Source organism: Tupaia chinensis, unplaced genomic scaffold, assembly GCF_000334495.1.
Source record: "Tupaia chinensis unplaced genomic scaffold, TupChi_1.0 Scaffold147554_1, whole genome shotgun sequence".
NCBI lineage: Eukaryota > Metazoa > Chordata > Mammalia > Scandentia > Tupaiidae > Tupaia > Tupaia belangeri.
In genome coordinates this window covers 2,020,422-2,046,267 of record NW_006207406.1, presented here as the reverse complement: position 1 = coordinate 2,046,267, position 25,846 = coordinate 2,020,422, and the positions used below count along the sequence as shown (strand labels likewise).

The 25,846-nt window shown below is 42.3% G+C and overlaps 1 protein-coding gene across 1 annotated transcript in view; it reads left to right on the top strand.

The window, feature by feature from the left end:
- The window catches only part of LIX1 (limb and CNS expressed 1), a 57,372-nt gene that overhangs the window by 24,744 nt on the left and 6,782 nt on the right, over nt 1-25,846 (top strand). Inside the window, exons 3-4 of the mRNA XM_006169871.1 lie at nt 13,183-13,323; nt 17,380-17,475. Coding sequence (XP_006169933.1) covers nt 13,183-13,323; nt 17,380-17,475 — 237 coding nt within the window. The remainder of the gene's footprint in view (nt 1-13,182; nt 13,324-17,379; nt 17,476-25,846) is intronic.

The following is a 25,846-nucleotide window of genomic DNA, read 5'->3' as shown; positions in this document are numbered from 1 at the left end:
CAGCAGGAAGGCCTCTTGGTGATTTCTCTGATCATTTCAGGGTCTCCTTTTCCTTATGTTTAAATCATCATATTTTAAGGTTCTCAGGAGGATTGTTAACATCCTTGCTTAAAAAGATCCAGAATTTCCTGAATCAAATGTTTTGAAATGTGTTTGGGTGGTTGACTGCCAAATCTGGCTCCTTAACCCATTTGGCCTTCCAAAATAGGATTTAAGAAAGAAAAACCAGAAAAAAGAAAAAAAAAGAAAGAAAATTGCTCCTAAAGCCATGTCCTTCTTTGTCAGTTCAGAAACCATCTGAAATGCTATTTTCACTATATAACATTTCATCGTGTTTTTGCCAGCAGTTGGCCTGTATGAGCCTACATGCTCATTCCTGCAATGCTGTTCACGTAATCAAATGTCACCCCTGTGCATTGCAAATCATTTCACAATGGATTATTAATGCCAAGACCATGTGCTGAGAATGGAGAAACCATTATGCCAGCAGTAGCCTTCTTACTGAGCCGTGGACGTCACCTCCAATGGTGCCAAGTAATTGAAAATACTTGAAGTGGAGTATGGGACTGGAGTGCAGGGCTAATCCCTCTGATTTCAGGCAGTTTCATGAAAGCTGTAAGAGATTATGCTCATTCATTCTTTAGAAAAGTACTATTCAGACTGAACTTTAGTTTTTTGATTAATCAAAGCAAAGCAGTCCAGTTAAAGACTCTGATGGACACAAACCACTGGTTTTTACGCAAAGAAACCTCCCACTGAAATAAATGAGAGGCTTATGTACATGAAGACTAATTAAAGAATTTTCAGTTAGACTTGACACCACAACCCACAAAAAGGAGAGAGAGGGGCCATAACCCTGCCTTTAGACCATACCTTCATAAATTGCTACTATATAGAAAAAGAGAAGACCAGGATTTTATTTTTGAATTTCTAAATAACAAATAAAGTAACCCATTGATATAGTTATTTCAGAATGTTATATTGAAGTACATCCAGGCTTTTTGTGTCTTATAAAAGAAATCATCTTCTAATATTACAGGCATAAATTATTGTGTTGTTGGAAAAGTCATGATGTATTTTTCTGTTTTTCTATGCAAAAATGCATCATGACTTTTCTGGCCACCCAATAGAAATTCATGCATTTTGGACAAATTCTCTTTTTGCCATTTTGGTCTAGGCAGTTAATCCTTTCTTAACCACTTATCGTGACCATGCAAACTTGCAGTAATTTCCATTTTTCACAGTAAGAGCAACACAAAGCCCCTCAGACCATCGTCTGGCTCCCCTCCTCTTGAACTCAGAAGGAAAGTCACTCATTGTTTCAGCAGCTAGTTTTGTTTCCAAATCCAGAAGGGAAACTTGAGCATTTTATCTTATTTTCTATTTTGATTTAAAAGGTTTATGATTCAATTTTATTTGGAAGCAGTGACATGGTCTTCCATATACAGTCTGCTGGGGTGACTTGGATTAATGAATTTCATTCTTATGTTGAGTAAAAAGCAAAAATTCCCTTGAGTAGAGTCCTAGACCATGTGATTATTTATGTGCATGCAGTATGACTGAATAGAAAACATGCCCCCCGGCTAAAATACTGCTGTGATATCTTCATGTACCTGAAGTGTGAGACACTTATTCTTTGGACTTCCTACCTTTTTTTCTGGATAAGAATTATGTTATTGTTAAATCCTCTCCATGGGAAACAAATACAGGTGTTAAATACTGGAGCCCAGTAGCTAGGCTAGTTGTATAGCCAGGCACCACATGAGTTTAGACAGTCAGTGTTTCCATAGGCAAACTGTTGATGGACTATTTTTTCATTTGGAACTGATGTGTGGTATTATATAATCAGGTGACACAATTGGGAGATAGTACCTTCTGTGCAAAGGAGTTCCTTGCAAAGCTCTGTCTCAGAATCAATAGATTCATTTAGTGACCTTTTGATTTTTATGCTACTCTGGTTTTCTAAACTTTTTTTAGAATAATTTTTTAAATTATTTACTTTATTTACTATGATTATTATTTTTTTTTTAAATTTGACTAGGGGGGTGGGGGGAAGAGAAAGCAAGCTGCCAGGTCCAGGACTCAAACCAGGATTATCAATATGTAAGTCTAGCACCTTAACCACCACACCACATAATGGCCCCTGCCACTCTGGTTTTTTAACCAAAGTCCTTGCCTACAAATATACCTAGAAAAGCTATTTTCCCAAGAAACCAACTGCCTGAAAGAATAGGAGTGTTGAATTTTGTCTTGTTTCAGTTACTCAAGGCAGTAAGCACACTTCACCTATATTATGTTTTTCAGACATAAAAACACATGTTGTATACTTTCATGCCTTGAGCGAGTCTTTTCAAAGCCCAGGGAATTAAAGGTATATTTAAATTATAGCAAACTACATTTATAAAGTTAAGTTTTCCCCAGGAGAGAATGACTAAGAAAAAATTTGATTAATCCATACAGTTGACTAAATGGAATTGTAATGCTCTTTTTGCTCATTATTAAATAAGGCCTGGCCTTCACATTCCATACCCGGAATAGAGATTTAGTTGCTGCCATAAAACCGAGACTATCGCCCTGCACTAATGCTGTTTTAATGGCAAGGTTTCTATCTGAAATCATCCGTGACCTCTTCCCTGCCTCTGGAGTTATGTACTTTGTCTCAGATGCACTACATGCTATGTAGAGCAACTTAACTTCTACGAGAGGTATTTCCGGGTGGAAATCTCCACAGGAAAGCATCCTGTTCTAGAACTAATGAGACCCAAAGATAGGAAGTTAGTTATAACCCCTTCCCATTTGAAAGACATATGTAAGCTAATTATCAGACTTTAATCATTTGCCCATGAAACTGAGAGTGCATCTTGTTTTAATGAGACCCTTTATTTATTCCCCAGCCTTCTTCCCTAACTTGAATCTGTTTCTTTTCTTATTAAACAAAGTGCATAGAGATGCTTGACCTCCACATAGAACAGTAGAGTGGAGTGAAAGCGATGCTTAGGAAGGGCCCCCAGTAAGTAAAAACTTGGACTATCTCCACAGGAGTCTCCCAGCCTTAACCTTAAGGTTCATAACCTTAAGGAAGATGCTCACTGTCTCCCAGAGCTGCTGAGTGAGGAAGAAAGTCTGATTCCATCCCTCCCTGGCCTACCTCCTACCCATCTCATGCAATCAGAGCCAAGGCCTTTTACATCAAAGCAGCTATAAAAATAAACCCAAATCTTGAGCTCTGTTCAATTCCTCTTGTCTTCACCTTAACTTGAAAAAAGAAAAGGAATGTAAGAAAAAAAACAAAAACCCAAGGAGCAAAGCACAACATGGGTTTGTAATAGTTACCAGGGACCTGGGCCTAGGTACGCATGCAGGATAGCATTTGCAGCAGAGGTAAACGAGGAGAGGCCAGGTGGTTTATATTATAAAAATAACATTCTGACCCACCATGTGCATGAAACGTTTCTTTCAGTTGACAGGAACTGGTGAGTTTTCTCTGAAAATTGGACTCCCAGACCCGTCCCCTCCCCATTCCCAGCACACAGAGCTCTAAATTGTTCCCACCCTATTTGCAGCCAGCCCAACCTACAGAGAGACATGACATTAACTTGGGTGACTGAGTTTCAACGGTTGCCCTTTTTCACATCAACACCTGGAAGGGAAAAAGTGCTAATATAGCCACAATTAGATAAACTGGAACACATGCAAATGTTCATGCTTTGGCCAGGGCACTCAAGGTCTCAAAGAACCACAGCAGGGCCTGGTTTGTGGCATTCTTTGTGTCGAAGGCTTGCTGTCAGGATGAAACTGAGGTGTTGGTGACACTGACCAGGACTTGCAAGGCAGTACACACAATCTCTGCAAGTCGCTTGCTGAGATTGGGCTTCAAGTTACAAAAGCAAAATGTTCTCAACCACCTGAATGACAGAGGTAACAGCTGAAAAGATTTGGACAAGAATTCTCACCTCTGAGAGTTGGTTTATTTAGTTTTGCCACCTACAAAGTCCCAGCTCAATAGGACCCCTTGGGTGCAATGTGCTATTAAGTGAATGCCACTTAAATAACACTGACCTGCCCTTTAGCTCAGGGAGGACCACATCTTCAGCCTTAAGTTCACACATGATACAATCTGTCACCTTTGCTATTACATTACTGTTCTATTCAAAATCTTGCTCCTGGTAGACCGTTTCAGTTCTGGCTACTACTGACAGGCACCAAGCAGAAGTCTGTAGACCTTTCTCCCTTTATGTCTTTAAAAATATATGTGTGGAGGGGTCAGCAAGTGGCATGGTGTTGAAGACGCTGGATTCCCACATGGCCAACCATGGTTTGAATACCAGACCTGGTGGCTCAAAAATCATACCAGGCAAGTATGCATGCATGCCCAAAATCCTGAGAGGAAAATGGAGGAGAAGGGACTAAGGTACGGTCATCTCCCCTGGGGGTGATTTTTCACTTTCTTTCCCACTGTCTCTGTCTCTCACTGCTAAACGCACACATGCTAGTACTAAAAAGAAAATAATAATAAATAATTAAAACACATGTGTGGAGGCTGGGTGGAGGTAAAATGTGACACTGGGAGGCAGACCCACGTGGGAAGGTTGCAGGTTCGTGTCCAGAGGGTTCCTGAGTACACCAGGCACACTTGTGCTCATGCTGCAGACTGACTGGCGGGTCAGGGGAGGGGAGGTGCACCCTCAAGCCCTTGTTGAGGGTGCTGTATGTTTGTCTCATTCATGGAATAAATAAAAAAACTTTAAAAAGATAAAATATATGAATGATTCTACAAAGTCCAGTGTTTGCTTAATGTGGAGAGAAGTTACTTATAAAAAAAGTTGGAATATATGTACTATAAAATCTTGGGAAATAACTACATGATAAAAGTAGGCAGAATCTATATATTGAGTACTTATTTCTACATCTGATTAATCAATTTTTTAACATGATAAGGGCTACCAGGAAAATTACTGTTCACCCTAAATTATAAAAGGTTGGCTAGAAGATGTTTCTATATAGTAACACACCTATGGCTTAGTTAATGTTTAGGTTTAAAATAGTTTTAATGTAATTCATAAATAATAAAACTAATTTGTGGAGCAAGTACATGGATGGCATGGTAGTTAAGGCACTGGACTCCCACATGGCCAACCATGGCACAGGTCCTGGACCTGTTAGCTTGAAAATCATGCTGGGCATATGTGCGTGAGTGCCTAAAATCGCAAGAGAAGAGTGGAGAAGCAGGGATTGCAGCATGCCCATTTCACTTTCCCTCTCTCTGTCTCTCTCTGGTGAGCACATGTGCTTTATGGCAAAAAAAACTTAAAAATAAATAAATAAAAATAAATGAATAAAACTAACTTGTTATTAGGCATTTCTATTTATAATGTATACATGACTTCCGACATTTTATTGCAATTAATTTAAAAACTTCTGTCCATCTTAAAATCGACTAGCCACTATTTTAATGACTCACAAATTAATATTAATTTGATCTTAAAATTACCCAGTATGGCACCTTGGAAAATTACCAGGGAGGAAATAAAAACTTCCAAGTAGGGCTGGCCCCAGAGGGCAGCAGTTTGGGCCTATACATTGGAAGCCAGATCTAATATGGCTGACTACAGTCTGAATCCTGGCCCTGGTGGCTTGAAAATCACACCAGGCACATGTGCATGGGTGCCCTAAATCCTGACAGGATGGAGAAATGGAAGAAAGAAGATCACAGCATGACCACGTCACATTGGGGGCTGCTATATCTCTCTCTTTCCGGAGAGTAAAGCCTCTTGCAATTGGGGGAAAAAAAAAAAAACAACAACTGCTGAGCAAAAAAGGAAAATTGAGCCTTTACTTAGTTAAGTCGGCAATGCTTATATACTTCCTAAGTGCTATAAGGATTACAAAAACATTATTTTTAACTTGAATGCTGCTTTTCTTGAATATTGGCTAGAAGCAGTTTCTAGATTAAGAAATTCGTGTTTCTGATGTTAGCAGAGGGAGATTTACCATGAAGCCAGTGAAACTTCTGCGATAGGGCTTTTTCTTGCCAGTCACAATGCCAAGTTGTTTTTTTTATTATTATTTATAATTTCTTTTGTTTTTCTTAAACCAAGTTCCCCCAAATTGTATAAGCTTCAAGCCCCAGAAAACCTGGTTTCATTCCCGCCAGCTAGAAGCGAGTCACAGTAGAGACAGAATCCGGAGTAACATTCCTCTAGTTGTTGTCCTGGGGACCTGCGTCGGGATCACCTGTTAAGCTCGTTAGCATGCACCTGCCCACTGAGATCCGTGTGACTCAGCAGGCCAGACCGGGTGTATCTGTGCCAGCTGCATCATGTCAGCAATGAGGATGACTGTTACTAGCTCTCCCTCCAGGGTGGGCTGAAAGAATTCCTGATGACCGGCTGTGAGCAAAGCCTTTGTATTAGATATCTACTGCTGCATAACAAATTGCCTCAAAGCCTTTGAACATTTATTTTCTCACAGTTCCTGATGAACAAGAATCTGGAAGCGGCCTAGATGGTTCTGGCCCAGGTCTCCCCAGAGACGGTTACAGTCAAGCTGACTCCTGCAGCCATCTAAAGGCTCACTTGGGTCTGCAGGGTCAGCTTGCTTCCTCTCACTCGGATGGCTGTTGGCAGAGGCTTCCGTTCCTCACCCTGTGCGCCTTTCCATAGGCCTGCTCACGATACTGCCGCTAACTCGTCCCTCAGTAAGTGATCTAAGAGAGGCAAGTGGGACCAAAAGCCCCTGTGTCTTTTTTAACCTTGTATGGGAAGTGACACACCATCACAGACCAATCCTGGTGCAATGTGGAAGAAGGAGACCTCTGGGAGACAGGAACCACTGGGGCATTCTGTAGGGTGACTAGCATGGCCTTTCTTTTTTTTTTTTTTTAATCTTTCTTCGTTTTACAGGAGAGAGAGCACCATCCATAGGGTCTGCCCTGGGGGAGCCTCACATGTGAGGGGCTTACCTATAATGTTTACGGATCCCAAAGAACACACCTGGCGGTCAGCAGGAGAAGACATGAGTTTACTCACACTGGGGAAAACAAGGTCCTGCTGATGGCCGCGCAGAGAATGGCCACGAGCATACGGTCACGTTTCATAGGATAAGAACAAAGCATTCATCAGCCAATTAAAGATCCACACAGACTCCATCACCAAGACAGGAATCTGGTTTCTACATTCATTGCTCGAAGGTTACGTTCAAAGTTTAGCTTATCAGTGAACGGGATCCGCAGAGTATGTTTAGGGCTTAGTGCCGGTAATCTAATGGTGTTCATGTGGGAGGGGTGCACATACCTCTGGAATGGCCGTGGCCATAGGTCAGTTCCATGGGGTGAAGGTCAGGGTTGTAAGATATTCCGGAGGCCCAGCCAGACCAGCAGCTGGGTCCCAGGGAGACAATGCAAAGGGGGGCTGGGGAAGAGAGCTCAATCCAGGGAGCCTACTCTTGGGGTCTCACGCTGGAATTCCCCAGCCTTCCCCTGGATCGTGGGTGCACACACACACATCCAGCATGCACAGGTTCGCTGAGGAACTGAACACACAGTCTTCTGTATGCTCCCCCAGCACTTGAATGGCACATCGCCACTGCACTGCTCCACCATTGTCTTTAAATAGCTTTCCCGAGCAATGCCAGTCACTCTTTTTTTTTTTTCATTAGATTTAGATTAGTGCCAGCAGACTTTGAAATGATTATAGTTGTTTATAATCTACCAGCAAATGAAAGGCATCTGAGCATCAAGATAAATGTCTGAGTGGGGTCTGCTGGCCACTTGGAAGCATGTGGCTTCACATGCCTCGGAAATCCACAGCTGACTTTGGTAAAATCTCCTCTATTGAATATTCCAGCTCTGCACTTTCACAAAGTGCAAAGGACAGAAGTTGTCTAGCTAAATGAACAAGGAAGAATGGTTAGGCACAGTTTACAAATCTGTATTTATGATTGGGGTCTGGCTGAAAAACAGCAGGCATAAACCGTACAACCTGGGGAGTCTAGTTCTAGCAGGAAGTTGCTTTGAAATAACATCATACTTCATTCACTCCCCAACTGATGTCTCTGACGACTGGTTTGGACACATCAATAAAATGTCCTGTCACCATATTTTATTTTCTTACAGTGTTTCCCACTGTTTCATTGTAACTCTAACAGGGCCTGTTCTTACCCAGCAACCACACTGACTTCCATATCCCGAGTAGATGGCTGTTTGTCTAAATTTCTTGCCCCAATACAGATTTTTATGGGTTGAGAGGTCCCATTAAAAGATCTGTAAAGAAAAATATGCAGCCCTTACTGGCTCAGACTCATAGTTCCCGAATTTAGAGGAAAGTGGCTGGTTAACATTACAGACATTTTGAAGTACTTGTCTTTCGGCAGCGCAAAGAACAATAGCAAGCAAAGCCCTTTGATGGGCCAGAATTTATTTTATTTTATGTACTTATTAATTGGTACACTTTCTCCCCCATTTTAGGCAAAGATTCTGTACATTGAAACAATAAAATAAGTAAAGACATGTGTCTGCTTTAAAGTCTTGATACTAAGTCTCCACAGTCCTTTCCCTGCTTTCTGGGGAAAGGCTCTTTCTGTTCTCGGCCTCTGCCCTTTGATCTCCCAGGCAGCGCCATTTGGTTGTAAATGTATGTGGTGCCTTTGATCTAGTACTTAGCTGGTCTTATTTAAAATAGATAGCTTCTTTTATCTAAGTAGTGTTTACTAGTTCTCTCTCTATGAAAGATGGTTTAAATTGCTATTATTTAGATACAAGTTGTTTCCTAAGAGCACCCAGATCTGAATCTAATTCTCTAAATTCCAAAACCCCAACAGCTCTATTACAGATTTTGCGAAGCCAAATTCCTATTAACATGAGCTGCTCCTACAGATGTCAGGTAATACTTGCAAAAACTTTGTTTGCTTTTTAATGAGGACCTGATTTTCCAAAGAATAATAAACATATCCTACACTCGGGCAAAAAACAGTAATCTCAGAACATTTAAACATAATGGCCAAATATCCGTCCGAAATTTAGGTGTTAATATAGTTTTTATATTGCTGGTTTCTTCACACCATACAGGGTATATTGAATTTTTTTTTTGAAATAAAAAAATATGCATCTTGTATTTCTTTTCTTAGAATATTTTTTTAATTGCCAGAGGGCACATACACTCACCAGAGAGAGAGAGAGAGAGATAGGGACAGAGACAGAGAAATAAAGCACCCATAAATGGAGCATGGTCACCTCACAATCCTCTTTCCTCCAGTTCTCCAAGCCATCAGATTTTCGACAGGCACAAAATGTGCCCTGCACATTTTTCAAGCCCTCAAGGCTGGGGTTCAAGCCACAGTCAGCTATGTGGGATCCAATGTAGAGCACTTAATCACTGCAAGGAAGGCCCTCATTCTTTCCTTTTTAATTTTTTAAATGTATTATTATTATTATTGAGATTTTTGCTATAGTGTGCATGCACTTGCTGGAGAGACAGAGACAGAAAGCAAGGAACCACCCCCGTAGGGAGGATGGCCACACCTCAATCCCTTCTCCATTCTCCTCTCAGGATTTCGGGTACCCAGGCACAGGTGCCCAGCATGAGTTTTTTTTGTTTTGTTTTGTTTTGAGGTTTTTATGTTTTTGCTATAGGGCACGTGCGCTTGCCAGATAGATAGAGAGACAGAGAGATAGAAAGCAAGAAATCACCCCCCAGGGCTATGGCCATGCTGCAATCCCTTCTCCTCCATTCTCCTCTCGGGATCTTGGGTACGCATGCGCACGTGTCGGGCGTGAGTTTAAGCCACCGGGTCCGGGACTTGAACCACGGTGGACTACATGGGAGTCCAGCTACATAGCCATTACACTAACTGCTGGTCCCCTAGCATGAGTTTAAAGCCACCAGGTCCAGGACGTGAATCACAGTCGATCATGTTGGAGTCCAGTGGCCTAACCATTCTGCCATTTGCTGAGCCTCTCATTCTTTTCTTTAAGAGGTTTTTTAAAACATATCGTGATGATTTCGTGGCTTATTTTGTAGTTTCTTAAGCTACATCCAGTTCTTCATTCATCAAACTATGCTGCAGGGTCAGGGACACATAGGTTATAGACTCTGCCCCTAGGGAGCTCACAGCCTGGGGATGAGGCTAGGGCATTGGGGGGCCTGTTTGCTAGAATCCTAGCAGTTATACTCAATGTGGTCAGGGCCTCTCTTGCACAGTGGTCTTGTCCAGTCTGGCCTTGAGAATGATGAGGGAAATCTTCTTGGAAGAGGTAGCAACTGAGCTCTACTGAAAGACTGCTGACTCAAAACTCAGGGTCTTATACATTTCCAGCCAAGGTCATAATGCAAAGCCAACCTATCCACCCAAACCACCTCTGGTTTAAAACAGGTGCCAAAACGACTAGCAGATGGCGTAATGGCTACGTCGCTGGACTCCCACATGTTGACCATGGTTCAAGTCCCAAACCTGTCAGCTTAAACTTACACAAGGTGCTTGTGCATGTGTGTCCAAGTTCCTGAGAGGAGAATGGAAGAGAAGGGATTGCAGCGTTGTCATTCCCCAGAGTGGGGGGCGGTAATTTCTTGCTTTCTGTCTCTCTCTCTCTTTCCAGTGAGCACATGCACCCTATAGCAAAACCCTCTGTTAAAAAAGAAAAGAAAAGAAAAAAAAGTGCCTAAATCTCGAAATGGGTCTAAACCCTGAAAGATCTTGCTGCCTAAATCACCCAAAGCCTTCTTGCTTATCATTCATCACCAAGTAGAAAAAAACTCAAACTACTTTCCATATGCATATCAGAATGTTAGCTTCATTCTTCATTAAGAGTATGGGGAAATCATTCTTTGCTATAAGTTAAAATAGTTCTTTTTTCCTTTAATTATTCTGCTCTTCTAAGCTCCTGGCAAATTTCTTTTTTCCCTTTCTCTTTGGTATCATATTTTTGCCATTTAGAAGTCTCAGAGGTAATTACTCCACCATGCACCCATGCGCCAACCATGCAGGAGCATCTCCAAGTGCGGACCCAGGCCTGGGCAGTGAGGCAGTTGTTAAAGAACTGTACAAGGGGGCCCTCCCAGGCCTGGGAGAGTGGGTGGGGAAGAAGTGATAGTCAAGTACATGATCATTACAATATACAGTCACTACCATTCTGAGAATTTCCTGGAAAATCTCAGCGAACCTCAAATCTAACCACACATGCTAGGGTTGCAGAGATGGGGAGGAGAGGCAGGTCTCTGGAGAACACAAGAACTTTAGCTTGGTGGGTTCTGATACAGTGCAAAGATGGTCAACGTAGGGCAGATGGGGCGGAGGTGAGGATGTGCTGAAAGCAATCTAGAGGGATTTGCCCTCTTCTGTTGGTGATACCCAGCCCGGTGGTTGTAAAACTAAAAAACAAAGCAGGATCTTTAGGACTCTCCCTCTTTTTATTTATTTATTTTTATTCAGAATTTTATTTTTTTCCCATTACATGTATTGCCATCAGCTTTTTTCTGAAACATTTTAAAAATTAATTAAAACATTCATTCCCTAAGCATTGTCACAGTGTACAAAATGCAATTTCCCATCCAGAATATACTATATAGTGGCTTAATTGTGCATGTAATCATCAATAATTTTCATTTCTAGTTTCATATATATATGTATGTATGTGTATCTGTGTGTGTGTATTTTTTTTTACTCCTATTTTTGACCCTCTTCCCTTTCCCACCGTCCTCCCACACTACCTCTGGTGTCTACAGTTGTTTTCTATTCCTTCTCCCCCCACATTTTATGGATCACACAACTTCTTAAATAATCTAACTACTTTCAATAGCAAGTTCAGCTGGTAATCTCAAGAAAAGCAGTTTTAACTTCCCTCTTTTGAGCAGTCACCAAGCAGTGCTGACTCCGAATCATGCACTTAGGCAGCAGGGGCCTTACAGATCAGAGGGCCTCCCTACTTGATTAGTGAGGAAATTAGGCCCTAATGTTTAGGGGTCCCAGGTTTTACAGCCCCTGAGTACTGGAGCCAGTGGTGCCTAGCCACCACTGACCAGGCCCAGGGCCTTGGCTTCCCTTCCTAGGGCTTGTTTCTCACTGGGAGTCCTGGAGTTCAGAAACCTAGACAGTTAGCCCAAGGTTCTCAGGACCTCACAGGAGAGAGGCCTTCACATCCTCGAGCCCTCTGAAAGGTGTGGACTCCAAGGAAAGTCCAGTTCTCATAGGGCTTCATCCCTCTATGTGGATCCTAGAATCTATACTAAGCCAGAACTTGGAGATTGGGAATTAGCTGTGAAGGAACAAGACTGAGAGAACAGAGAAGAATCAGGATACACTGATGCAGGAAGCCAGGCTAGGAAGATGGAGAGGAATATTACACTTGGGAAAGTGAATTTTTAAAGTGAATAGTCACAGGCTGACTATGGCTCCTAACTCATGACGATTGAGTGGAGTGTGTCCTACCTAAGCAAATAGACTGATGGAACAAAACAAGGTGGAAAGGGTGGTCCTCAAAAAAATCGGGGCACTGTTAGTAGAAGAGGAGTGGGGGATAAGTGCTAGAAGAGCGGAAACGGATACTGACAGTAGCACTCTGCTACTACCCTGGAAGTAAGGGGGTATGAGGCTGGAACGTTCTCATAGAGGACCGCCAGGCCCGGGATTCTCAGAGCTTTATCTAATGGAGTCTGCTGCTACCCGTTAGTAGTCCCATATACAGAGGGGGAAATCGAGGCACAGAGACTTAGGAACTTGCTTAAGGTTTTATAGCTAGAGCCAGAGCTAACACTTGAACCCAAGGAGTCTGATTCCAGAATCTATATTCTTAAGTTTCTCCAGTTCTCTAATTTGTTTTCTTTCCTTCCATTTTTTCCCTCTGAAATAGAGATTTGAAGAAGGCCCTGATAATGAATGTAAAACAGTTAACACACAATAGTCATCATTATTTCTTTTACTATCACTTATTAAAAGAGTATGCAAAGCCTCTGATATAAGGTAGACCTTCAATGACTGAAATAAGACAAAAAGTAATTGAGGGCCAACCATTTGCATGGATGCTAGAGCTGAAAGAAAATCTGTATGATCTTCCGGGAGATTAGCCACGTGTGAAAGAATAGGTACAGAGAGTCCATGTGTGAACAGAAATGTCTTGAGACCTACTGATGCGGGGCCGAGATGGTGAGATACTGAATCCCTGAATGACGCCTTTTTCCTTCCCTTCTCAAGTGCTGCTTAAGTAGAGCTGAGGCCAGACGGGATGCAGCTAAAGTGGCCCTAATCAACTCTCTCTTCAATGAGCTGCCCTCTCGCAGAATCACCAAGGAATTCATTATGGAGAGTGTGCAAGAAGCAGTAGCCTCCACCAGTGTGAGTACCCACAAGGGAAGGGGGGAGCTGGTTGCACTAAGAATACTGAGGTGCTTGATCTTAGGAGAGGCTAGAGAGCACATTCTTATGTTAAGAATTGTATAGGTTTCATTTTTACCTATTAAATTGTTCATTAATTTTCAGTAAAAAGAATACTGGGATTGAAAATCCTGACACTTTAGCTGCTTGTCCACTCCACATCTCAATACTATTGTGGGTTTTTTTTTTTTGCGTTTTTGTGGTTTTTTTGAGAGAGCTTTTTGAGGTTTTTGCTATAGGGCGCATGCACTTGCCAGACAGACAGAGACAGAAAGATGGAAAGCAAGAAATCACCCCCTCCCAGGGGGGATGGCGATGCCGCAATCCCTTCTCCTCCATTCTCCTCTCGGGATCTTGGGCACGCACGCATGCACACACATCTAGTGTGAGTTTTAAGTCACCGGGTCCAGGACTCAAACTGCGGTTGACTACATGGGAGTCCAGCAACATAGCCTTTACGCTAACTGCTGGTTCCTCAATACTGTTCTTTAGCCTACCTGGAACACAGTTAATCGAGTTGAAAACAAGATATATCACTGGAGTCACCTTGATTAGTTTACTTAAATGTTTGCTTTTTGAAGCATGTTGATTCTTTGAAGGCCTAAGAATGCATGCAATCAAACACTACTTTACTCTAGTGATGAACTAGCTCCATTTTCCCCAAACTTGACTGACCATAAACATCACCCAAGGTGCTTATTGAAAGTACCAATTCCCCAGTCAGTGTGGAGCCCAAGATCTATGTTTTTAAGGACATTCTATTTAGATATGGGAAAAACCATATGTCCAATGTGGGTTAGCTATTAGAATTATCATAATTAATATCAATTACTTTCAGAGAGCTTTGAAATGGTCTGTCATGGACATAATTAAATATAAAGTACTTGCAGCCAGCAGGTGGTGGGTGGTTAAGGTGCTAGACTCCCACATGGCCAACAGTACAGTTCAAGTCTTGGACCTGGTGGCTTAAAAGTCATGACAAGTGCCTGTGCATGCATCCCTAAATCCCAGGAGAATGGAGGAGAGGGGATTACAGCGTGGCCATTCTTCCTAGGCGGCGATTTCTCACTTACTTCCTCACTCTCTCTCTCTAGTGAACGTGCATGCCGTAAGGTAAAAAACCTTAACAATGAAAAAAGTAAAATGCTTTAAAAGCAAAAAACCCTACCCTAGAAATTTACATGGAATGTTTTCTGAGCAGCTGAATAGTTTATTTGTCCCATGAATGATTTGGAGCTCCTGACCCCCATTGCCTCCAACTAAGCCACGGAGGAAGCCTTGGCTCTCCACCTATGGCAGACGTTCTCATGCATGTGCTCAAGGGCAGGAGCTGGGCACCACCAAAGGAATTAGCCACTCTGGCTTGCCTTTACCATGGATAAACCCCTTCTGAGATTTTCCTTCTCTGGTTCTCTTGGTCTGAAAAGATCTGTCATTCTGGAGAAGCTGCTGATAATGAAGGAGACATGGTAAGACGAGCAGTGACTCTTTTCCCCTCATAAACACTCGCACCACTTAGAGGAGAGAGGACAGGGCAGGGGGAGGAGAGTAACTGGCCTGGCAGGGATGGCAGAATGCTCTGCTCTGGATCTCCTCCAAGGATGAAAGGAAGATTTTATTTCCCCGTCCTGTAAATTTCAAGTGCCTTTGAGGGGGAGAAGTTAGAAAAATGATGCCTGATTTATGTAAGTGTGGAATTTACTCAGGAGCAGGGAGGGGTCCTCAGTGTAAATATAATTTATCATTTTTTTTTTCATGGAAATTTCTAAGGAAAGAGAATATATATGGCTTGCATGCTTCTGGATGGATTTCCTTTGGGATATTTAAAAAGCCAACATAAATATTTCAGCAGCAGTGTGTTAATATTACTGCGTTCAAAAGCTATAAATTTGCTGCTATCTGATGCTGCCGGTTGTTTGCTCGGTCTCACAAAGTCTCCATTGCCCACCTTCCTGGGAATGCAAGGCCATGGGATATTGAAGGGCAGACCCAAATGCCATTTCAGAGCTCATGTCCGCCTCTCAGCACTATCCTCCACAAATTGAAAGGGAATTTCTTTTCTACCCATCACCCACCCACCTTGTTCCTAAAGATTAAGTGGTCTGGGAGTGCAAAATATAAACCAAGACCCGCAACTCCAGCCAAACGCTGGCATATTATGAAAAGCTCCTGTTTAAAATCATGGCAGTAAAATGTGATGGTCCCTGTAACTGGAGACTTTGTTTGTGTCCGTTACATAATCTTGCCCGGTTATCATAGAAATAGGAGCAAGGTCAATGTCTCAAGGTCTCAATAGCCAATGAAGGCAGCCCCAAGGGGAGGCCATGCAAACATTAATGTCACCACCAACTAAAGCTCGATGCAGAAACTTCTGCTTTGGCATAATTATCCTATCAGTGAGCATATAAACAGTCAACATTCAGAGCAACCATGGATACCAGAGTCAGTGTGGGAGGAGGGTGGGAGATGGCAGAGGGTGAGAGATAGGGAATCAAGGATGGGAAAAAAAGCAAAATATACAGAAAACAAGAAATAAAAAATTATTTGTTGATGATAATACATATGTTAATGTGCTTGATTGAGCCAATATACAGTGTATTCTCATTTTGTATGCTATAATGATGTATAGTAAATGAATGTAAATAAATTTAAATTTAAAAAAATAGGCAATCAAAAAAAGCACTACTTATCACATCCTCTAGAAGCATTAAACTTCCAAAAATAAGTTATTATTTTAATAAACCAAGTTATATCTACAAAATAAAATATTTTTAGTGTAACTATGTTTTTAAAAAAAAAACCTGATAATATTGCTGTGGTGTACTGTTCAAAGGTTCATGTGTTAGAATTTGATCCCTAGTATAATGGTGGAATACGTTTTCTAGCAAGAGAAAATTTTAATCAATAAAATGTTTGACAGCTAAAAAAATAATAATAAACAGTCAACATTCTAAACAAAAGCTAGAGTCCAGTTGATTATGAAACCCTTTTTACTCCAAGTCATGGTGAGAGCAAGTACTTTATCCAAAATCAACTGAAAACTTGTGGAGGGGATACCTGCAAGCTTTAGGTAAAATAACAGGGGGCTTGTTATGTGGCCACAGGATTAATCCATGGCCATGCAAGGAAGGGAAAGAAAAATTGGTACTATTTTCCTGGAGGCCATGCAAACATTAATGTCACCACCAACTAAAGCTCGATGCAGAAACTTCTGCTTTGGCATAATTATCCTATCAGTGAGCATATAAACAGTCAACATTCAGAGCAACCATGGATACCAGAGTCAGTGTGGGAGGAGGGTGGGAGATGGCAGAGGGTGAGAGATAGGGAATCAAGGATGGGAAAAAAAGCAAAATATACAGAAAACAAGAAATAAAAAATTATTTGTTGATGATAATACATATGTTAATGTGCTTGATTGAGCCAATATACAGTGTATTCTCATTTTGTATGCTATAATGATGTATAGTAAATGAATGTAAATAAATTTAAATTTAAAAAAATAGGCAATCAAAAAAAGCACTACTTATCACATCCTCTAGAAGCATTAAACTTCCAAAAATAAGTTATTATTTTAATAAACCAAGTTATATCTACAAAATAAAATATTTTTAGTGTAACTATGTTTTTAAAAAAAAAACCTGATAATATTGCTGTGGTGTACTGTTCAAAGGTTCATGTGTTAGAATTTGATCCCTAGTATAATGGTGGAATACGTTTTCTAGCAAGAGAAAATTTTAATCAATAAAATGTTTGACAGCTAAAAAAATAATAATAAACAGTCAACATTCTAAACAAAAGCTAGAGTCCAGTTGATTATGAAACCCTTTTTACTCCAAGTCATGGTGAGAGCAAGTACTTTATCCAAAATCAACTGAAAACTTGTGGAGGGGATACCTGCAAGCTTTAGGTAAAATAACAGGGGGCTTGTTATGTGGCCACAGGATTAATCCATGGCCATGCAAGGAAGGGAAAGAAAAATTGGTACTATTTTCCTTTTGATCTTTGCTTCTCAAGGGCACTTTAGATGACGCGGACGACCCCAGCACCAGCATCGGAGCCTACCACTACATGCTGGAGTCCAACATGGGGAAGACCATGCTGGAGTTTCAGGTACTGGCTTCCAGTGTGTGTGATCTGCCAATCCAGAAGCTGAGGGAAGCACGGCTATTATCACTATCATCACCTGTACAATGCTCTAGGGGTCCTAGGGTTTTATTGTTTGTTTGTTTTTTTCTGTCAAGCGTTTGGTCATTTCAGTTTAACTCTCCTAGAATTCAGCCCACAAGCCCATCCACACCTTGGTAGGCTACATAAGGAATAACTAAGCACAATCTTGTTTTTATGAGGGGAAGTAAAGGCTAAGAAATATGTGAAGGAGGCCAGCAGGTGACACGGAGGTTAAGATTAATGGATCCCACAGGTCCAACAGCACAGTTAGTCCCGGCCTGGCAGCTTGAAAATGACAGCAGGCACTTGGGTGTGCGTGCCCAAAATCTCTGGAGGAGAATGGAGGAGAAGGGATTGTGGGGTAGTCACAAGCCTGGAGCAGGAGGAATTTCTCACTTTCTCTCTCTCTTTCTAGTGAACACATGTGCCCTGTAGCAAAAATGACAGCAGGCACTTGGGTGTGCGTGCCCAAAATCTCTGGAGGAGAATGGAGGAGAAGGGATTGTGGGGTAGTCACATGCCCGGGAGGATTTCTCACTTTCTCTCTCTCTTTCTAGTGAACACATGTGCCCTGTAGCAAAAAACTAAAATTTCAACAAGCACACACACACACACACACACACACACACAAATGTGAGGAGCTGGTTTTATGCCTCTATAACATTTCACCAGCTTTTCATTCAATGTTCCTCCTCAAACCAGATCCAACTGTTGAGAGTGCTGGTTGTTACTATATCTCGTTCTTAATTTTCAGATGTCATGGATGATGTTTCCCACAGTGTGTGTTAAGTAAAATCCCCTTCATGCTGATATTTCTATAAAACAAGGCCTACCACCTCCCATTAGCGAACAGATAAAAAAAAAAAAATTAGCAACCTATTTCCTTTTCACCACGGCTCACAAGCCATAACAGGGCTAAGGAACTATATTACCTATTATGAGCAAAATAAAGTATTATATTAATAAAGTGGCAATGGTGGTAACAGCTAACACTTCTCGATTACTTTGTCTGGCATGGTGTTTACCCTTAAGCAAATATCATCATTTAACCCTCACGACAACCATACAGATGGATGTTAACATCCTCATGTTATCATTGAAGGATGCGTGCCATCGTTTAGCAAGGGTTCAGACCGGGGTTCGGACCCAACAATCTAATCTCTGAGCTCACACTCCTGACTACTAGTCTATATTGGGCCGGGAGGATGAAATTTCAATGGTGTTTGAGCGTGAGATGCATTTTCCTTCTGGAAAACTAAACTTTAATGCAGTTGAACATCCACACCATGCAACACTAGTAGGAATCAATACACAGTAGAAAAGCATAACAAAAAGACCTTTTATCCTCCCAATAATTCTTTTTCTTTTTCTTTTTTTTTCTCTCGCTCTAGAATGTGTGCATGCATGGGGGTGGGGAGAGAAAGCACTCCCCAGGGACAGTGACCACAGCACAATCTTTTTTTTTTTTCCGCTATAGGGCGCATGCGCTCGCCAGACAGACAGAGAGAGACATAGAGACAGAAAGCAAGAAATCACCCCCTGAGGGGATGGTCACGCCACAATCCCTTCTCCTCCATTCTCCTCTCGGGATCTTGACAACGCACGCACACGCGTCCAGCGTGAGTTTTAAGCCACCGGGTCCGGGACGCGAACCGCGGTCATCTACGTGGGAGTCCAGCAACATAGCCATTACGCTAACTGCTGGTTCCCCACAGCACAATCTCTTCTCCTCCATTTCTCCTCTGAGGATTTTAGACACACATGCACATGTGCCCAGTCTGTGTTTTTCAAGCCATTGGGTCCAGCACTCGAACTGCACAGTCAGCCATGTGAGGTCCTGCTGCCTTAACCACCACACTACCAGCTGGCCTCAGTAATTCTATTTCGTTAAGTTAGATTTTAAGACATAATCATGGGACCTGCAGATGGAATAATGGTTACATCACTGGACTCCCACGAAGTGCACCATGGTTCGAGTCCCGGACCTGGTGGCTTCAAACTCATGCCAGTCAAGTGTGAGTGCATGCCTAAGATTCTGAGAGATGAGAATAGAGGAGAAGGGATTGCGGCATGGTCATCTCCCCTGGAGGGGGGTGTGATTTCTCTCTGATATTCTGTCTGTCTTTGTCTCTTCCGGGAATATACATGTATTATAGCAAAAATCTCTCTCTCTCTAAAAAAAAACCCAAAAAGCAGTAATCAGAGATTATACAGTTAAATTCCAAGAAGCAATCAGAAATATGACATTTCAAGGACAAAAGCCCTCATCATGATGTAATTTATAATGGTGTTGCGGTTGAGCCCTAAAGACACCATCTTTCAATTCAAGTACCTTCTTTTTTTTAAGAGAGATTTTTGCTATAGGGTGTGTGCACTCGCTAGAGAGACAGAGACAGAGAGTGAAAAATGCACCCCCCCAGGGGGTATAACCACACCACAGTCCCTTCTCCCCATTCTCCTCTCAGGATTTTGGGCATGCACGTACACACACCCAGCATGAGTTTTAGGTCACCAGGTCCAGGACTTGAACCATGGCCAACTATATGGGAGTCCAGTAAATTAACTATTATGCTATCTCCTAGTCCCAGTTTCTTTCAGACTCCTTTTCCTAGCCATAGTAGCATAGCCACTTATATAAATATGTCTTTCCTGCCTATTTTTTAAACTAAATCTTTATTTAATTTTATTATTATTATTATTATTACTTAATTTGCTATAGGGCACATGTACTCAACAGAGACAGAAAGAGAAAAAGAGAGGAAAAGTGAGAAAACAAGCAGCCAAGTCTGGGACTCGAACCTCAGTCAGCCATGTAGGAGGCCAGCATTGTAATTACCATATCATTTGCTAGTCCTGACCTCCTGCCCATTTTTCAAAAATCACTATTTTTATCAGTCTCCTGTACAATTAAAGCAAAAATACTTTTTCCCCCTGCTCCTCGTTCTTGGTCATCCAGTTTTCTCCTTCAGTGGCCATGGTCTCACTGACCTTTAACACAGCCTGTCTTGATTAGACAGTGATCATGTATCTGATAAGCCTATCCTCCAGAGTGGACAGGGACCTGGTCAGCTCAGTGGTTCTTGCCCAAGCTTTGGGGAAGATTGGCCATGTTTGTTTTTATTATTATTTTTTAGATAAATTTCACATTTTACATAAAGTCCTCATCATAATATATAATATATATATATATATATGTATATGTTTTCAACAGGGAACTTCTCATTTTTCTGTCTGTCAAATGTTTCCTTCCCTTGCTTCTCACACCCACCCTCAACCACCTACTCTTCCACCCATTATTCCTCCTTAAGGTCTCTAGCATCCATACCTGTCCTTTCCACCAGCACGTAGTCAGATCTTTCAACCTCTGCCATAAAGTGCAGATTCTCAGTACAAATTGAGCGGGCATACAGCGTCTATCCTTCCAAGTCTGCATCACTTCACTCAACATTGAGCCTTCTATGTTCATCCACTTTGAGTCAAACAATAGGATCTCACTGTCTCTTATAGCTGAATAATATTCCATAGTGTATATGTGCCACAGTGTTTTTTCAACCTTCCAGTCATCGGTTTTTGGACCCTTAGGTTGGTTCCATGTTTTTGCAATTGTGAATTGCTAAAACTGGGCTGGCCAGTTTTAACTTGGCTCTTTTCCTTACCTCAAAACCTATTTCCTCATTTGTGCAAATGAGGGAGAATAACTGAACCTACCTCACAGTGTGATCATGAGGATTAAATAAGATAATAAGGGAAGAGTTCAGAACAGTGCTTGGTGTAAGACCAGTGCCCAATAAAATGTTTGGAACCATAATTATACGTGTTTCTAAAAGACTGTTTTCACTTGACATGCCAAAAGCTACCAGATGGATTTCTTAGACTACTCTATCTAACCTAACACTTCAGATGAAGACAGGATAGTGCCCTTGTACAAGAGGATTCAAGACTTCTGCTATAGAATAAAAGGTGGCTCTGTAAAGAATCCATTTATTTTCATAAGAATCCAAGACTAAACAGAGAAATAAAAGAGTTTGGGGCCAGTAGTGGAGAGGTGGTTAAGGTGGTTGCAGGGCCAGCTGCACACTTCTAATCCCAGAGGAGGTGGCTTGAGAAAGACATGGACGTGCCCAATCACAGGAGGAGGATGGAAGAGAGAGGATTACAGCATGGCCATCCTCCACTGGGAGTGATTTCTCACTTTCCTTCTCACTGTCTCTCTGTTTCTCTCCAGGGAGATCACACACCCTATGGCAAAAACCTAAAAATAAATAAAATAAAATAGGAATAATAATACCTATCTTTAAGATGTTAGGGGAGGAAATGTAAATAAAGTGACATTCATGAAGTGTCTAGTAAGAGGGAATCTTGAGTTCAGCAAGCAGGAATCTCACTTTGATTCCTCCCACCTCCACTCTATTAAAAAATAAAGAAATAAAACTATTATACTTTTTTAAATTGTAGAATAAATATTGCCTGCCACAGTGCACAGAAGCTTGTAGTGATTTAGTAGTTATTTTCAGAAAAATTAAGAATAATTTTGAGTGTGATTGGGTTAGGCTGCCAAAGATGGAGAAGGCAAGATTAAAAAGAGAAAAATTCTTAAAATTCCTTCCAAATACTATGAAAGGCTCTACTCAACCTCCTTTTAGTACTACTTTAATTGCCTGGCTGTGGGCTCTGTGTTTTCTGTGTGGTCTGTGTAGTAAGGTATTTAAATATGTGAAATAATAATTTGAATCATACTGTGGAAAAGCGTCATAAATTCTCATAAAGGAGTCTGGGTACAGAATGAGGACAACGGAAGAGGAGAAGGAAGATGTGGGGGGCAGGGAAAAGCCAAACCGCCTCTCCTAGTGGGGACACTGGCAACTCAGGAGGAGGGCCAAAGCACATCACTTTGCCTTCCGCCAGTGGTAGGCTGCCTGCTGGGACCGGGCACATTCCTTAGTGCCTGGGTTAAAAGCACCAGCCTGTGTCTACACTCCATAGGAGGTAACCACAGACCTGGCCTGTTTCTGCAGCCGACAGACACCGGCAATTCAGTACCCTGGTGGGTCATGGATGTGTGTTTGTATCTCGCTGTGGATGACTATACCATAAAAAAACAAGGCTGGTGTCTCCTGACTGCCCTTGGGCTTCCCAGGAGGGTCACCCCGCAGCCCCCATGCAGAGGAAACGTGATAGGCCCTGCTTACCTTCACTTGGTGGGAGGCCAGCTGGGATGCCTGCTTGGAGGTGGCCTGCCATGCAGCAAGCTGCCTGCTGCCTGGGGGGTGAGAGGGGAGCAGCACAGTCACTGTGTCTTGTCAAGGTCAGATTCGAGGCAGACTTTGACTGAAGCTGGTTAATATATTTATTCTGAAGCCTAATGCAACCCGAGGCGGAGTTGTTTATTTACATCTTTGCTAAATTCTCCAGGTCGCCTTTTAAAACCTCATCCCATAAACAAATTTCCTCTTAAACCCATTCTCTTGGGCGGGGAGATGGTGCCCACCTGTTTTTCAAGTTCTCCATTTACAGTGTTTGTTTTTCTTATTTCTGATGAAGCACAGAGCCAAGTCAGCCTCCCAGACAAAGCTCCAGAGAGAAGCAGGAGCATTTTCTCCCCACAAAGTAGCTGGAAAGCCAAACATTGCTTCTAACAGGAGGCAGCATCAGGAAGCCTATGATCACAGAGCGGGTTTACACAGAATGAATGACTAAGGACCCAGGAAAGCTGTAGAGAACTCCACTGCAAAGTTCCTCCAGAGAAAGAAAACACCAGGCTTTGATTCCCCCATCAATTTTCTGTTGGGTTTTGTTTTGTTTTGTTTTGTTTTAGTGCTTGCTTGCATTTTACAGAGAGAAACAGAGGGAAAGTGAGAAACCACACCACAGGGGGGAATGGCCATCCTCCAACCTCTTCTCCAGCCTCCTCTTGGGATTTTGGGCACACACGCCTGGCATGATTTTTTTTCTCTTTCTTTTTTTTTTTTTTGTTTTTGCTATAGGGCACGTGCACTCGCCAGAAAGACAGAGAGAGAGACAGAGACAGAAAGCAAGAAATCACCCCCAGGGGGATGGCCACGCCACCATACCTTCTCCTCCATTCTCCTCTCGGAATCTTGGGCACACACACACACATGCTCGGCGTGAGTTTAAGCCACTGGGTCCAGGACTCAAACCGCGGTCAGCTACATGGCAGTCCAGCAACATAGACATTATACCAACTTCTGGTCCCAGTGGCATGATTTTCAGGTCCAGGACTCAAACTAGCAGCACCTTAACCACACCACCTGCTGGACCCTCTCATTGACTTTAAATGTACTTTGCTAATACAGACTGGCTATGTAATTTGGAGTGCTCAGTGCAAAGTATAAACGCAGGGGCCCTTGTTCAAACACTGGTAAGAATTCCAAGATAGTGGAACATCAGATCAAACGTGGGGCCTTGTGTGACTGCACAGATCTCACCTCAGGAGGCCAAACTTGTCTCTGAAAGAGACCCATCAAGGTCTGGCCAACAGTGAGGCAAGTGAGACATTTGCCTTTGCCTCGAAATTTAAAGGGGCATCCAAAAACTCAGTAATCAAAATAAACAAAATTACAATGAGATGTTTTAAACATTCAAAACAAATGCAAAAGATTTCATGCTAAACTATCAGATTTTTTTTTCTTCTCTCTCTTTTTTTTTTTTTTTTGAGGGTTTTGCTATTGGGCATTTGTACTTGCCAGAGAGAGGAAAGAGATAGAAAGCAAGAAATAACCCCCCAGAAGGGATGGCCACACCACAATCCCTTCTCCTCCACTCTCCTCTCGGGATCTTGGGCACGCACACACAGGCGCCTGGCATGAGTTTTAAAAGCCACTGGGTCCAGGACGCAAACCATGGTCGATTACATGGGAGTCCAGTGACATAGTCATTACGCTAACTGCTGGTCCCCCAAACTATCAGATTTTTAAATGAAAGACTCCAAACTCACATGGTTCACCTTCCTCACCAGCCTCAGCCTAGAGACCAGCTTGCTTCTCTTTCAGTCCACGCAGGCTTCTAGCTTAGCATACAACAAACAAGCATCGCAGCTCCAAAGCCTTTGGAGAAAGCTGGACAGACCCTCCCGAACAGACAAAGTTAAATTCCTTAAAGTGACAAGGCAGTACACAGTCCTGGTTAAACCAGGGAGCCATTCCACTGGAAGCCTACAGCAGCCCTCTGCAAAATGCCAGGAATTTCCATGGAATGGCTGGAGGCACCCAAGATTTTCCTGGGGCTGAGTGGAGAGCTCATAATACAGGCCTGGGAAGATTTCAAGATAATGAATTTTGTTTTATGAGGGGGACAGGATGAACACGGGCATAATTAAACATGCTTTATGTAATGATGGGCAGATTAGAATCTGTACAACGTGAACCCAAACTAGACTGGGATATAATTTAAGGTAGAAGAGGATTGTTTTTTCCTAGGGAACTTTAGGAACAAAAGCAACACAAAAGAAGGGGCTATTCTGTTATTGAAGAGAAAAAACTGTTTGGTGATGGGGTAGAAACTTAGGCAAACCAGAGAGAGGAAGATAGGCCTCCTCGTGTAGGCAAAAACAGCTCAAGTGCCTGCGTAAGTTTTTGTGAGATGAAAGCTGACAAAGGGCCCGAGAAATATTTCTGGTTCTGTCACAGCAGAATTGTGGATTCTAAAGTTTCAAGGGAATTTCAGGGTAGAATGACAGCAGTTTATATGGGAGGGGGCGGTTAGTAGATAGGTACGAATGACAGCCCAGAAGATCTTGAAGGAAGAAGAATGCACTTCTTTTGTTGAAATTTGGTATAGTGGCTGCATGTGCTCATGAGGGAAGAGTGACAAAGCATCCCTATGGAGGATGACCACACCACAAGCTTTTCTCTTCCAACTCTCACCTTAGGATTCTGGGCACACACAGACTCTCAGCATGAATTTCCAAGTCACTGGTTCCAGACTCAAATGGTGCAGCTGGCCATGTGGAATCCAGCCACCCCAACCACCACGTCACCTGCTGGCCAAAGAAGAATGAATTTTCTAAGGGGACCAGCAGATGGCATAATGGTTATGTCGCTGGTCTCCCACGTAGATGACTGTGGTTCAAATCCCAGACCCTGGTGTCTTAACCCTCATGCCAAGCATGTGTGTGTGTGTGTGTGTGTGTGTGCCCAGAATTCCAAGAGGAGAATGGACAAGAAGAGATTGCATCATGGCTCTTCCCCCAGAAAGTGGTTTGTCACGGTCTCTGTTTCTCTGGCAAGCGCAGGTGTCCTATAGCAAAAATATCTCTTAAAAAAAAAAAAAAAAAAAAAAAACACTTTTTAAGACA